This window comes from Mastigoproctus giganteus, chromosome 2 (assembly GCF_048544385.1).
Source record: "Mastigoproctus giganteus isolate SK-2022 chromosome 2, ASM4854438v1, whole genome shotgun sequence".
NCBI lineage: Eukaryota > Metazoa > Arthropoda > Arachnida > Uropygi > Thelyphonidae > Mastigoproctus > Mastigoproctus giganteus.
Genome location: NC_143576.1, coordinates 124,946,303 through 124,962,243, shown reverse-complemented (window position 1 = coordinate 124,962,243; position 15,941 = coordinate 124,946,303). Strand labels below are relative to the sequence as shown.

The window sequence follows — 15,941 nt, the reverse complement described above, 5'->3', positions numbered from 1 at the left end:
CATTATGTAGCAACATATGTGCTCATTCCAAAACGTGTGTATACAATAAAGTAGACTGCTGAAACAATGGCACCCCAAATAACAGAACATTCGAACTAAAGGCACTCACGTGCCTTTAGTTCGAATGTTTACACACATCGCAGATGTTCTGCAGTGCCGAAAAAACAAAAAGGCAAGTCACTTGATTACTGTATTTGTTTACATTCGCCATTTTGAAAGTGAATTCTGTACTGATATCAAGGATTATACTGCTGTTTTACATTTATTTAAATTAAAAATCCCTCACTATGGCTCCTAAAGTTAATAAACCTCATACAGAGAAGAGAGGAACAACATTACAGCTTAGTGACAAACTATTACATTAGGATCACTGGGAAAGTTAATTTATATACCCATGTGCATTGTCTCTGTAAATTGCATGTTTTCTTGCGTTGATTTGCCTGTTTTGTTGGACGAAAAAACCCCAGTTTTTGGGGGGAAAACCTCGCTATCTATGCTTGAGACCGACTAACTCAGCCATGGAGTGAAAAAAGCCCATAAAAGTTCCTTGTATCATCGACGGGATTCGAACCCAGGCGTTTTACACCCGGTGTGGGGAGGACGGTGACAATACCACTGTGCTACCCATGCAGACTAAACTTGATATAATAAAGAAAATGGGATGGGGGGCATATGCAGGAGTGTATTAATGGCAGAATATAACATTGGATTATCAACATGCTTATGTATTTTTAAGTGCAGTTAATAAAATTGCATTCTTAATCTTTCTTTTTCTTATTTAGCCTCATTATTTCTACATTAAATATATTAAAAATAAAACTTTCTAGAAAAACCGAAATAACAGCAACTTGAATCCCAAAAGGTGCCGTTATTCTGAAAATCTACTGTATTAAGTTAAGAGAGAGAGAAACAAATTATTACATAACAGTAATTCGTCCTCATCAGCCATTTTAAATCCACTGCAGGATGAAGGCCTCTCCAGCAACTTTCCACTTTCTTCTGTTTTGTGGAATGGCCATCCATTTACTACCCACAAACTTATGAATACCATCTGTTCATCTCCGTCGTTGTCTTCTAGGTTTTCTTCTAGCTCCTCTTGGGTACCATTCTGTTATTTCTTAGTCCATCTATCATCAGGTCTTCGAGCTATGTGTCCTGCCCAAGACCATTTCAGTTCTTTAGTTTTGATAAGAATGTCCTTTACTTGAGTTTGCTGCTTAATCCATGTGTTTCTCTTCTTATCTAACAGTCTAATTCCCAATATAATTCTTTCCATTCTTCGATGTGTAGTTCTCAGCTTCTCTTCCATTCTTTTGGTGAGTGCCCAAGTTTTGCTTCCATAATTCATGGTTGGGAGTATACTTTGGTTCATTATTTTACATTTCAGACAAATTGGGATATTGCTCCTCAGTATGTGACCATATTTCCTGAATGGATGGATAGCATCCATTCAGGAAATTTATTCTTCTCTTGACTTCCAGCCATTTATCATTATTACAGCTAATAACTTGTCCCAGATAAGTATATGAATCCACCTTTTCAATTACTGCTCCTTCAATCATTATATCCCTTTCTGTGGCATACTTGTTAATCATTACTTTTGTTTTAGCCATATTCATCTTTAGTCCAAAATCCTTACTAACTCTGCATAACTGATTAAGATTCTCCTCTAATTCTTTGGGATCGTGGCTTACGACCACAATGTCATCTGCAAATCATAAATGGTTTAGGTATTATCCATTTACATTGACTAGTTTCTGCGACTAGTCTAATCTTCTGAAAGCTTCCTCAAGGGCATTGGTATGCACACAACTTCAGAGATATTTTGTCTCCTCAAACTCCTTTCTCAAATTTAAATTTGTAGTGTCTTTGCCTAGTCTAATAAAGGAGGTAGCATTCTCGTATATTTTCTTCAAAATCATAATATATGGGGTATGTATGCCTTGTCTTTCCAGTGCCCGAAACATTGTCTTATGCTGTATGGAATCAAATGCCTTTTCATAATCCACAAATGCCAGGTATAATGGTGTTTTATATTCATTTGCTTTCTCCATTAGCTGTGATATTACATGAAGGTGATCCATAGTTGAGAATCCTGTCCTAAAGCCAGCTTACTTTTTCCTTTGATTCTCATCAAGTATTCTTTCTAATCTGTTAGTAATGACCCTTGTCAACAACTTGTAGATGTGGGATAACAAGCTAATTGGTCTATAATTTCCAATTTCTGATTTATCTCCTTTCTTATGCAAAAACGATGATTACATCATTCCACTCCTTAGGCATCACACCTTTTCTAATGCATTTTGTGAAGAGTCTTGCCAGTTTTTATGTCATATCTCTTCCTCCCAATTTTAACAACTCTACAGTAACTTCATCTTCCCCCATGGCTTTCTGATTCTTCATTTTCTTCAACGCATGTTCTACCTCATCAGGAAGGATATCAGGTATGTCGTATGTGTTACTAATTTGCGATCCATTTTCCCCACTGCTGGCATCATTCCCTCACTCCTTGTATAATTCTCTATAGTAGTCTTCTGCTATTTGAATTATGCCTTCTCTGCTATTTATAAGAAAACCATCACTATTCTTCAGTTTCAGTTATTCTTCAGCAATTAATATATTTTTATTTTAAGCTTGTATGTTTAAAACAAGTGTTCAAATAAATATTTATCCAAAGTGCTATCAATTAGAGGCTTTCTCTTTTTCTTTCCTTGTATTTTTATTCCATCTTAACTTCTAAACTTGACATCAGAGAATTATAAGGTAACATTAGTATTATCTAACTTAGCAACAGGCCTAAAGGAGGTTTCTCATTATTTAAAAAGGATTTGGCAATACCTCCTTCACAATGTTATTTTGGTTTTTTTTAGGAGCATTAGCAACTAAGGTCATATTGCTCCGGGGATATGCGGTGGTCATTCCCTGACTTTTCCGCATCCTCCGTATTTGGTGGTCACAGGCTTGAACCCTGATCTAATCAAGAAGTGTGTGCTATGCACCTTCACAATGCATTACACTGATCAAAGTGCTCAACAAGGGTAGCAGCAGTATCTAAAATATGCTGGAAACAGAAAATTAAAATAATAAGGATGTATGAAAATGGCCAAACATCAACAAGTATTGTGCGGAATTCATATTTATCAATGGCGACGGTGAACATAATAAAAGAGAAAAACAGAATACAAGAAGCGGTGAAGCAATCAGCACCAATGAAGTCAACTATAATAAGCAAGGCTACAAAATACAAATCTGTTCTTATAGTACAATAACATGCATTTTTTCTTCCTTTTATGTTTTCTTTTCATATGTGCCACTCCGGCTACTTCACCGCCATCCCAAGATAAAGTTTTTCATTGAACTAATTAAAAATATATAACTATTTTCCTTCATTCTTCTGAGGATATTATGTGGTTTTTGTAATTTTGGCATATCAGGGATATAGTAGCAACATTTTATTAGTCATTCCTGAGTTAAGTAAAACTGATTTACGTAAGAAGTCCTGGAACGTATCTCTTACGTATGTCGGGGACTTACTGTATTTTTGGATTAAAAATCGAGAGTCTACTGTACTTTACCATCTGGTCTCTATGATCTAACTTATTAAAAACTCTGATATGTCTTTAGCAATTTCACAGACTTAACACACAAAAAATTTAGAAATGATAACTTTCAACAAACAAAGTATGTATAAAAAAAAAAAAAAAAATCACATAATAAAAGAATTACCTCATACTTGTCATTTTTAGTAATTCGACTCAAATCTCTAAACTCTAACTGCAAGGAAGAAACTTCAGATACTGTACTATCCTGACCCCAAGAAGGTGCATGTGCATAGCCAGATTTCAAATTAACATCTGAATACGGAACTCCTGATGGGGTACTGAAGCAGGGTAGTAAACGATCTCCCAGATCAATCTGAAAATAAAAAAAAAATAAAAATAATAAAGGATAAAATACAAATGCAAATATCCTAGTGTAAATCAATTTTTATGTAAATTTATCAACAAAAAAAATTTTTTTTGGATAAATCAAATAATATTAATATTACTTATCATAAATAATACTTAATACCATTATACATTCTGAAAAATTGCATTTATTCAGCTAAATATACAACAGATATCAGCTGAAAGCAAAATTGAATAGCACAGCTTACAATTCACAGTTCTGATACCCTGCCACTCTCATCTGAATGACATGTTCTGGTTTTGAATTCTTCCTGTTTCCATTTACTAACTGTTCAAGGATATGGAACTTTGTTACTATAGGTTGGATATGGCAGCAGGGAGAAATAAAAGATCAAGGTCAAAGACAAGCAATGTATCCCAATATGAAACAAGGTAAGAGTACCATACTCAATATCATAAGGTACAGTTAAAATGAAGATTGATGCAATAAAGCATCATATGTTTAAGAGTGTAAATATTCTATATAATATTGGTGTAAATACACCATAGAAAACTCTTAAACGAAAAGACTACGTTTGTAGTTTGAAGGGGCATCATTTTATCTTATCTCATATTGTGCTCCTCCTTCACAACGAGTTGTCATGTATTGCACCACCTCGAATAAGTAACGCGTCACCAAAAGAGAAGGCTATTGTTACTTATTCTCGGTGGGCACCACCACCCAGACGGCACCGTTTCAAGGCTTGTTGGCCCTTCATCGGTGGATGGGCAGGCACCCTGGTATTGCAGACATCACAATCCAGTTGTGAAGATGGATTGTCATGTCTTGGATAACATGGATTGTCATGTCTACAATACCAGGGTGCCTGCCCACCCACCGATGAAGGGCACCCACCGATGAAGGGCCAACAAGCCTTGAAACGGTGCCATCTGGGTGGTGGTGGTGCCCACTGAGAATAAGTAACAATAGTCTTCTCTTTTGGTGAAGCGTTACTTATTTGAGGTAGTGCAATACATGACAACTTGTTGTGAAGGAGGAGCACAATATGAGATATAGATAAAATGATGCCCCTTCAAACTACAAACGTAGTTTTTTTGTTTAAGAGTTTTCTATGGTGTATTTACACCAATATTATATAGCATAAGGTACAGTAAAAATGACGGCCTCCGTAGCCAAGTGGTCAGGAACGGGAGTGCAGTAGCACACGCTCTTTGAGTAGACCGGGGTTCAAGCCCCTGACTGCTGAATACGGTCGATCTGCCAACCCGCACTGGACCAGCGTGGCAGATTATGGTCCATTTCCCTCAGCATGAATTGTTGAGGAGGCTTCCATCCTGCAGTGGGTTGATAACGGCTGCACTTTACTTTACTTTTTACAGTAAAAATTATTTAATGGCTCAGTGAAGTCAAGTTTTTACTATGCCAGGAGAATGAAATAAATCCCTGGATATAGAGGGCTGACTTTTGTTGTTACATAAATCAATATTATTTTTAGCATTATAATCAACAAAATGCCACAGGAAAAACAGATGTGAACTATCAGTCTTAAAATGAAATAATAACAATAACTATTATTATCCTGTCACTTATTTTTATCCAGGTATCTCCAACATTTAAACTGACTTTAAGCTCTACCTTCACATAGTTAGGCTCTAAAACCACGTTGTTGTTCGTTTGAATATTCAATTAATAAATAACAATACTTAACTAATAAATAACAATAATTATTATTATATCATATACATCCTGTTACATATTTCATCTAAGTATATCCAACTCCTCTCTTTAAACTGACATTAGCTCTAGCTACATATGGTTAAGTGAGAGTTGTTTCGATACCTAATTACTCTTTCACTCAAAGAGTAATTAGGGTATTCTTATATACCCTAGATATTCTTATATCTAATCGGCAACTCTTTTTCTTAACTTAAATACATGGGTGTAGCCTTTCCAAGCACATCTTTTTCTGTCACAAGAGACATATTCCCAGTATTTACAAGGCATTTCAAGACAAAGAAAAGTCACATAATGTACAGTGCTTAAATAAGTTATTTCTACTGGTGATAATAATCATAAGAATGCTTTATTGAATGCATCAGTTCCATAACCAATGCTTTAAATCAGAGGTGGCCAACATAATTTGTGATGCGATCTACTTTTTTGATTCAAAATGTGCCACGATCTACCATCTCAAGAATTTAATTTCCATGGTTAAAAAAGTTAATCAACACATATTGAAAAATGTTTATAAATTTTAAAATTAAATATAATTCAGAATTCTTATATTAAATTCATACATACTTTAATTTATGTGAAGTTTGTGTCTTCATGCCATCTGCCAAGTTTCAAAATCGGGGATATACCGTGACAGGCCCGACCATAAAGCATCTTCTGTATGCAAGTCCGTAAGTGTAGAGTGATTCTTTTTTTTCAAATACAAAAAGGCCGATTCATATAGATATTAATAATATTAGTAATAGAGGCATGTGATGCAAGAAAGCAAGCATGAGCTTATGTAGCATCAGCCAAAAAAAAAAAAAAAATTCACACAACCATTTCTCTAAATGTTTGTCCAGTTCCTCCTTAAATTTATTTAAGCTATCAACTTCCACTATGACAGATGCAAGTTTGTTCCAGCAATTAACCACCCATTGGCTAAAGGCAAATTTCCACACATCTTTTCTACAACTGTCTTTCCTCAATTTAAATTTATACCGCCCCCTAGGTTCATAATCTGAGCAAGCGGAAGAATCCCATCAGAATTCAGTGTGCTCAACCCATTCAAGGCCTTATACACCTCAATTAGATCATCTCACATGTGCCTAGTCTCCAGCTGCTGCACTTTGCAAAACTTAAGCCTCTCTTGGTAAGAGGACCCATTTGTTCCCCTCACCAATCTTTTTGTGCCCTTCTCTGTACACGCTCAAGTAAATCTACATCCTTCCTAAAATGAGACCTCCAGACGTGTATGCGCTACTCAAGGCATGGCCTGACCATTGCCTTATACAAAGAGATAATCACCTCCTTTTCCCTGCTAGCAAAATTCCTGTATATCATCGACAAAATGCCATGACCTGCTCTGGCAGCCTGTTTGCATTGCTCAGAAAACTTCATATCTGAGTACTCAATTACTCCCTTTTTCATTTTCTACCACATTTTTCATTTTTCATTTTCTACCACAGGTCTTTTTCATTTTCTACCACATAGTTTGTACATTTCTCTGGGGTTACTTCTACCCATATGCAGTAGTTTGCATTTGTCAATGTTAAACTTCAGTTGCCACTTCTCAGTCCATCTGCCCAAATTTTCTAGATCCTGTTGCAGTAGCACACTGCCATTACTTTTATTAGCAATCCTGCCGGCATTTGTATCATCTGCAAACTTTGACATTAATCTTGATAATACCTTCATTAATATCAGTGACAAAACAACAATGGGCCCAACACTGAACCCTGAGGGACACCACTAATAAAATTAGTCCAAGTAGAAGAGTACCCATTGATTACCACTCTCTATCTTCTTCCACTTAACCATCCTTTTATCCGTTGTAGCAACTTACCGTTAATACCATTCTGTTCCAATTTGTATAGTAGTCTTCCGTGTGCAATAGTCTCAAAAACTTTCCAGAAATCCAAGTATATGATATCAAAATTATTTTTTGCATCCAGTTCATTTGTAACCACGTCATAGTATCCAATCAAATTTGTCAGACAAGACTTTCCCTTAACAAAACCATGCTGTGTCTGAATGATTGCTGCAATCTTGTCTAGGTGATCCCGCAATGCATCTTTAACCAGAGACTCCATTATTTTACCCAGAACAGAACTGGTCTGTAATTACTCGTGTCACCCTTCGACTCCCCCTTTGTGAATTGAGATACACTGACACATTTCCAGTCCATGGGGTTGTTGTTGTTTGTTTGTTAGGAGCATTAGCAACTAAGGCCATATTGCTCCGGGATATGCGGTGGTCATTCACTGACCTTTCCACATCCTCCGTATTTGGTGGTGACGGGCTCGAACCCCGGTCTAATCAAGAAGCGCATGCTACGCACTGCTGCTCCTTCCCACCTGGCTACGGAGGCGCCCAGTCCATGGGGACCTCCCCTGAGTCCAAGGATGCTCTCATAATTATGGATAAGGGTTTGCTTAGTTTCTTTGCCACCTCTTTAATATAACTGGATAGATCCCATCAACCCCATGAGCCTTTCTTATGTTTAACTTCAACAATTTCTCTTCCACTTTGCTCTCAGTTATTACAAAATCATTAAGCACCCTCTTACAGTTTGATAAACTTCTGGCATTTCTCCTTCCATAACTCCTCATATGTGAATGTAGACGCAAAATACTCATTCAGTTTGTTGGCTATCTGAGCAGGATCATCAACAGTCGAACCATCAATAGTAGAACCAAAACAGGAATTTAAAAGTTCACTCTTTTTTTTTTTGGGTAGTTTTCTCAGAAACCATATTTCCAAGTAATATTTTCTCCATGTGAAAAATCTCAGTGATTTTTTCTGCAATTTGTTTCGTATCTAAGTTGACATTAAATGGATAAGAAATGTATTGAACAATATCTTTATTTGTTTTAAAATCACGGAATCTGGTTTCGAAATCATCCAAAACTTTCTCAATTTCAGAAACATATTTCTCACTATTAAATTCAAAAACAATATATTTTTGCAAATGATCTTGCATATTTGCAAAATGGTCGAATTTTTTTTCTTTGAGATCCTTAGTCATTGTCAAAAATTGATATTTATACGCAGAAATACTACTAACCATGTCACCCACATTTTTATTTTTTCCTTGTAATTCCAAATTCAAAACACTTAATTTACTGGTAAAATCTACCAAAAAGCCAGATCACACAACCACTCCGTATCTTGTAGCTGCTGATAATCATCTCCCATTAGATCAACAAATTTTTTAATTTCATTCAGCAAATTTCGAAATCTCTGTAGAAACTTACTCCGACTCAGTCGCCTTGCATCTGTGTGTAATTTTAGATCTGGCTCATTTTCATCGAGTTGCATTTTGAAAAGTCTCATTTGAAGAGACTGTCCTCTGATGGAATTCACAATTTTGAAAGCTATGTCCATAACACTTTTAGTATTTAATCTCTTGCTGGCTAACACTTGTTGGCGGATGATACAGTGGTAACTCAAAAAATCTGGGAATTCATCATCCTTTTGGCACAATGCGATGAATCCATTAAGATGCCCCGTCATTGCTTTAGCTCCATCTGTTGTTATTGATACGAGCTTAAATAGTGGTAATTTAATTTTTTCAATAAAATTTTTGAATACGTTAAATATATCAAGACCTCTAGTTCTTTCTTTTAACAAAACCATACCCAGCAGTTCTCTAGTGGCAGAATCATCCAAAAACCATAAGAATAAAAATGAGCAATTGAGCTGTATCACTGACATTTGTAGATTCATCCAGTTGTAAAGAAAAGGACACACAATTAGCAATATGAGCGTGCAACTGTTCGCTCACATTTTTACTCATTTTTTCGATGCATTGCATCACAGTATTTCAAGTTAATTGCAGATCCTGAAGAGCACTTTTAATTTCATTTTTTTTCTTAAAATTTTCAAAAAGAGAATCTGTTATTTCTAAAAATGTGTCTTTGATGAATTGACCATCAGAAAATGGTATGCATTTTTTTGCAAGATGACTCACTTTAATTGATGCTACAGTTACTGCTTTATATTGTAAATTAGGTGTCATGAAAAAATTTGTTGTGCGAATAATCTGGATTTAAGTTCTTTTAATTTATTTTTTGTAAGATCGCTATTAAGCAGAAAATCTGATTGATATTTATCATGGAGCGTGTGTTGAAGTGGCTTTCTAAATTTCCTTTTCTGGGAATAGCCACGGAAGCATTGCAACTCAAACAACAACAACATTTTTCTTTTATCATTACAAAAAAGTATTCTAGTTCCCACTCTTGATGAAAACGATACATTTTACTCTTTTTCATAGTATTCATTTTAAATCAAAAGGTATTAAATTAACGTATAAGTACTGTCCAGTTATTAATATTAAGTAAGCTAAATATAATTCAACACATACACTATGCTGTCCACAACATATCAGCGTAAATTTTCACTAGACAATCCTAGTGGCTGCATAACAACAAGAGTAGTAACGTGTTTCAACTTATTTGTAATACGAATATGCAGCGGGGTGCATAATAATAATAAGAACATTTAGATTTTGACTAACGTATTGTTTATATACAGTCAGTTCTGCTATAATGCGTACATGTGTTCCTAAAAATCTCTGCTTTATTAGCATTAGCATGAATAAAGGCATACGATGCAAGAAAGCAAGCTTATATAGCATCAGTTATGGTATTTCGCACAATAAAAACAACAGGGTTTCTGGGAAAAATGGGGCTAAGGGCAGAGCATTCAAAAAAAAAAAGTTCATTCTGGAAAGTAAAACACCAAAAAATTTAGAAACCATATAAAATTGCTAACACAGGTTTAAACATCTTAAATTTCTAATAAATAATTAAATATTATAGTAAATATAGCACTGTAATATATACATACTAATTGATATTTCTGTTCACTGACTTTTTTTTTTTTTTGGATTGTAAAATTTAAAACAGTAAAAAGTATATGCAATCAATAACACGGCACGGCACGCACAAATTGCACAAGTGAGATATGAGTAACAGCAAGTATACGAAGCTTAAAAAATAGGAATAAAGAGAAGATTCTGAAAATTTATTTATGTTTTTTATATGATTGAAAATGCCATGGAAGGAGAAACATTTCATCAAAATAACATAAAAACCACAGAATTCCAGCTATCGGTATTATCGCAAATGCAATAAGATCGTGTTAACTACTCATACATTTGAGATTTTTTAATCTTTGTAAACTTGTTTGTATTGCTACGCAGATTGACTCATTCAGCTAGGTTTTATGTTTACCTGGTGTTACTTGTAAACGAAATCGCACGAGCCAATGCGAAAATCATGTTATAGTCGCACTGTTCCATAATATAACAGTCGAGTTGGAACAAATTCACCTTGGGAAAATATGCATTATAGAAGAACTGGCTGTATATTTAATATTCATCGTGATCAACCAAAATTAAAGCTGCAATCAACTTGTTGGCCACCCCTGCTTTAAATAAAGAAATGTACTCATCTTACCAAGACAGCCTTTAGTGTTAACTCAACCACGTTGTTGCTTTAGTGTTAACTCAACCACGTTGTTGCTTTACTGCCACTACACACTTACACTTCCCAATTTGTTAAACACTAAAATTGGTATAAACATATACTATTCACAATTAAAATATAAATAAAAGCACATATAAAAATAAATGACTCTTAAATCTGTGATGTCAATTTGGTAAAAATACATTTGTTGTAAATATTTTCCTTTTTCAAGTCTAACATTCACAAAACATGTGTAATGATCATTTTAGAATGTGTCCAATAATGGCTGCATAAGAAAGTATATTTAACAACAGTCTGGAATGCCATAATAATGATGGGAGTTTGGTGGGGGGGAAGAGGGAGAGAGAGAGAGAGAGAGAGTTACAGTAGACCAATAAGCACAAATAAGCTAAATGTTAGTTTACATTTATGATTCTGTAATCTGTATATAGCTAACTATAAAGAAGTAAAAATATTTCAGTATTCATTCTTTCAGAATTTATTTATCTGGGATATAATTTTTTTTTTTTTTTTTTTTTTATGAAAACCACAAACACGAGCGGTAATAGAACCTATATTACTTAGTACTGTGCTTGGGTTGGAACGATGAAAGAAGATATTTGTTGGCATTAGACTTGAACTTCTGTAGATTGTAATTTTCAGGAAATACGTATGAAGCAAGGCTGTTCCAGAAAATGGCAGTTGAATGAATAAACGAGGAAGATACAAAGTTGGTTCTGTGAGTTTGAAGTTGCACAGTATATGGATGCTGGCTGGTGGCGGCAAGTGTTTGGACAGTTTTGAAAGAGAGAGAGAGTGGGAATTATAGAAGCAATTCAGAAGAACAGTGCCCATGCAGAGGCACTGTTCTCCGTGCATGCAACAGAAACAGTACGTCTATGAGACAGCAAGTGGAGAGACTTTGTTAGAGATGGGTCAATTAACCTAACCGTCCTCTTCTGAATGGAATCTAGAAGCCTCAGAGAGGTTTTGGGGTCACCGCCCCAGATGTGGGAACAATATTCTATGGTAGGGGGATTTGCGATTTGTACAGAGTGAACAGCTGTTTGGAAGAAAAGTAACACCAAGAATGAAAGAGAAAACCAAGTTTTTTAGAAGCAGAGGAAGCAATATTTGTAATGTGCTTGTCCCAAGAGAGATTAGAAGTCAGGGTAATCCCCAAAAGAGATATATCAACGTGCCGAAAAATCGCACTGTCACTAAAGACAAGCATAGGAGAAGAATTACTTTTTGCGAGATATAGGGCAAGACTGAGTTTTAGAAGGATTGAAATCAACTAAGTTGTCTTTGCCCCACTGGAGCATTACCTGGAGATCGGCATTTAAGAAATTGACAGCGGATATTCCAGAAGTTGAAGCTGATTGGGCAGGGCAAGGTTTCTCAAACCAAAAAGTGGAATGCAATGTGCTATCATCGGAAAAATTATGGATAGGATTTCCAGTCAATGGAAGAAGGTCATTAATATACGAAGAAAAGGGTGGGGGAAAGAACTGAACCTTGGGTGTACACCAACATTAATGGAGAATTTAGAAGACAGAGAGCAATCTACTATCACGCTCAGTCAGCGATTAGAGAGAAAACTGGATAACCAATTACAAAAAACAGTTGCCAATCCATAAGATGGAAGCTTGTTTAGAAGACCTTTATGCCAAACATGATCGAAAGCCTTTGAGATGTCAAGAGCAACTGCTCGTGTTTCACCAAACTTTTCCATTGAATCTTATGTTACTCATTGTCCATAAATGGGTAACATAAGCCAGAATATTACCAGTGGATCGACACTGATGGAATCCATACTGGCGATCGTTAATCAGACGAAAGGTTTCTAGGTAGTTTAATAATTAGCAGTTAATTGATTTCTCCATTACTTTAGAAAGAGTAGAAATAATTGCAATGGGACAATAATTAGATGGGAGGAATTTGTCGCCCTTTTTAGGAACTGGCTGGATATGAGCAAATTTCCAAGCAGAAGGAAAAACATCTTTGGAATAAGAAAGTGAAAAAAGGCGGCAAAGAACAGGAGTAAGTTCAGGGGCACAGGTTTTGAGAACAAGTGGAGAAATACCATCAGGAGCTGGAGCTTTCGAGCAACAATTTTGTCAAAATCCTTCTGATATCCTTTTGATGGAAAACCACAGGAAGCACTGAATGGAGCATGTTGGAAATGTTGGGAGGTGTTTTACCAATATCATTAATACACGAGTTCAAAGAAAAATGGGATGCTAGCAAGTCAGCTTTATCCTTGGCTGAAGTGATAACAGAACCATCAAGTTTTTGGGGGCAGAGATGGGCAAAGGTTGCAGCCAATAGCTTTCGCAAGAGACCAGAACGCTCAGCTACCATTAGAATGCAAGAAGCAAGTTTCCTACACTTAGCCTGTTCAAAATTTAGTTTAGACTGATTAATATGTGGTCCTTGAGGTTGTCGCAGACATTCTCTCAGATATGCCAGACAAGCTGTCTGGCATATCTGAGTCTAAAAGTGCTGATGGAATAGATATTTATGTGATACAAGTCAACACAAGTCAACTAAAAGTGCTGATGGAATAGATATTTATGTGATACAAGTCAACACAAGTCAACTAAAAGTGCTGATGGAATAGATATTTATGTGATACAAGTCAACTGGACCCAATTTCTGCAAAGTCTAGTCGGCCTGTGACAGCCAAATCTTCTGCTTCCACCTTCACCATGGTGGTACTGTTAGTAATCCTGGGTATAACCCCCATGTGCAAGCACACTGTGGGTGACCACCCAGGTATGAGAACCAAAGTAAGCAGGGGTTAAGTTGTGATACCCACATCACATGGAGGAATGCCATCCCTCTGTGTTACTAGACAATACTAGGTGGTAGATGACTCTCATCAACCGGTACAATACCACCACTTTGCTTATTGGAGGCTTGAAGTGGTGGAACCCATGTTTAATCTCCAGAGCTAAGTTCCGGTCAACCCTTCCCCATCTCTTCCATCATGCAGTATGACCGACGTCTTTTGAGGTTATGATAGACATCATGGCGAGATCCAAACTTCCATACATTTCGCGGGTACATCTCTAAAACGGTGTTTGCAGGTTAGTTAGTATACCGGCCGCTAGTTAGTATACCGGACCGAACCAATTGGTAACTCTCTGGGAGGCTTCGGGATCAGCTAGTGTATAATCTTGCTACCTCTACTCTGCCAGATAGTGACCAGTGGGAGTCCGAGTAGTGTGTATGCAAGGGGCATTAACGAGGCCACATTATATCAAAGATCTGAGTATATTCTTACCATGTGTATGCCATATCCAAAATTTCATTACTTCATGTCCCCCACCTTACTTTTCTTACTATTGAATACACAATGAATTGTCAAATTAACACAGTTAGCGTATCTGTGAAAAGATCTAAATCTCCCAAACACTTCCTAGTCCATTTCACAATTATAAGTGGTCTCAGTTCTAATCTCAACAATGCAAGACTGCAATTTCCACTTGCAGTCTGCCAAACCCCACATACTTTTTCTGACAGAATCTCAGTTATCGGTTGAGTCAACCACAGCTCATCTCAGTTGCCCAAATTATTCGCTGTATGATTACTTTCTTCTCAAAGGTGGTACTTGTGCATATGTCTGTTCCAATATTCCCTATCAGAGGCTTGGTAATTTGGAATCTCCTCTTTTCAACCTTCTGTGGCTTAAAATCTCTCTACCTCATTCTGTCAAATTCATCTGTTGTCTCTACAGTTCTCCCAACTCCACTAATGGAGCTTTTTGACTTCCTCTCTTTGCAACTTGACTTTCTTCAGTCCAACTTTCCTAACAGTGAAGTAATTTTCCTTGCTGATTTTAATGTTCACAACTCCAGCTGGCTTCTGTTCTCTAGTCACACAGACCCAGCTGTTCGAGATGCTGCGAATTTTGCAATTACTAATGACCTTGCACAGATTGTTCATTTCCTACCAGAATACCAGACAATCTTTACCATACAGCCAACATACTTGATCTTTTTCTCAAAACAACCCTTCTAAGTACACAGTCAAAGTGAGTGGTCCTTTAGCCACCTCAGATCACAACTTGGTGATTGTCTCTTCTCCAATGGAGCCTTAATCTCATGGCTATTCCCATCCTAGTGTTGTTTGGCATTAAAAGAATGCAAAATGGGATGAAATGCAAGATTTCTTTTCTTCTTTTCCTTGGTCGGATTACTGTTACAAAACTTCTGATGTCAACATCTGATCAGATCGTAACAGTGAAATTATTCTTGTAGGAATGGAATCCTTCATCCCATACTCCACTTTAAAATCTCGTCCTTAAAATATCTAAACCTTGGTTTTCCAATAAATGTGCTAAGGCTGTTCAAGAGAAGATTGTTGCATATCGTAATTGACTTGTTGCCAATACTTCAGTTTCATTTTCTGCCTACACCAAGGCTCACAACAATATCCAGCCAGTTCCTAAAAAGTGTGACAAATCCCTCCCATCCAATTATCGACCCACTGCAATTACTTCTACACATTCTAGAGTAATGAAGAAATCAATTAACCACCATCTTTTAAACTACATAAAATCCTTCCATCACATTAACAATCGCCAGTATGGATTTCGTCAGTGTTGATCCACTGGTGATATTCTGGCTTATATTATCCATTTATGGACAAATTCAATGGAAAAGTTCAGTGAAACACAAACAGTTGCTCTTGACATCTCAAAGGCTTTTAATCGTTTTTGGCATAAAGGTCTTCTGAACAAGCTTCCATCTTATGGTTTGCCAACTTCTCGAATATCCACTTATGGCTTGCCAACTTCTCGAATATCCACTACCAATTCCTTAAATGCTGATCTCCTGGTAA

At 36.4% G+C, this 15,941-nt stretch overlaps 1 protein-coding gene across 1 annotated transcript in view; it reads right to left on the bottom strand.

Moving 5' to 3' along the window:
• alpha-Man-Ib (alpha-Mannosidase class I b) overlaps window positions 1-15,941 on the bottom strand; it is a 189,605-nt gene that overhangs the window by 75,655 nt on the left and 98,009 nt on the right. Inside the window, exon 7 of the mRNA XM_090390023.1 lies at window positions 3,727-3,915. Coding sequence (XP_090246149.1) covers window positions 3,727-3,915 — 189 coding nt within the window. The remainder of the gene's footprint in view (window positions 1-3,726; window positions 3,916-15,941) is intronic.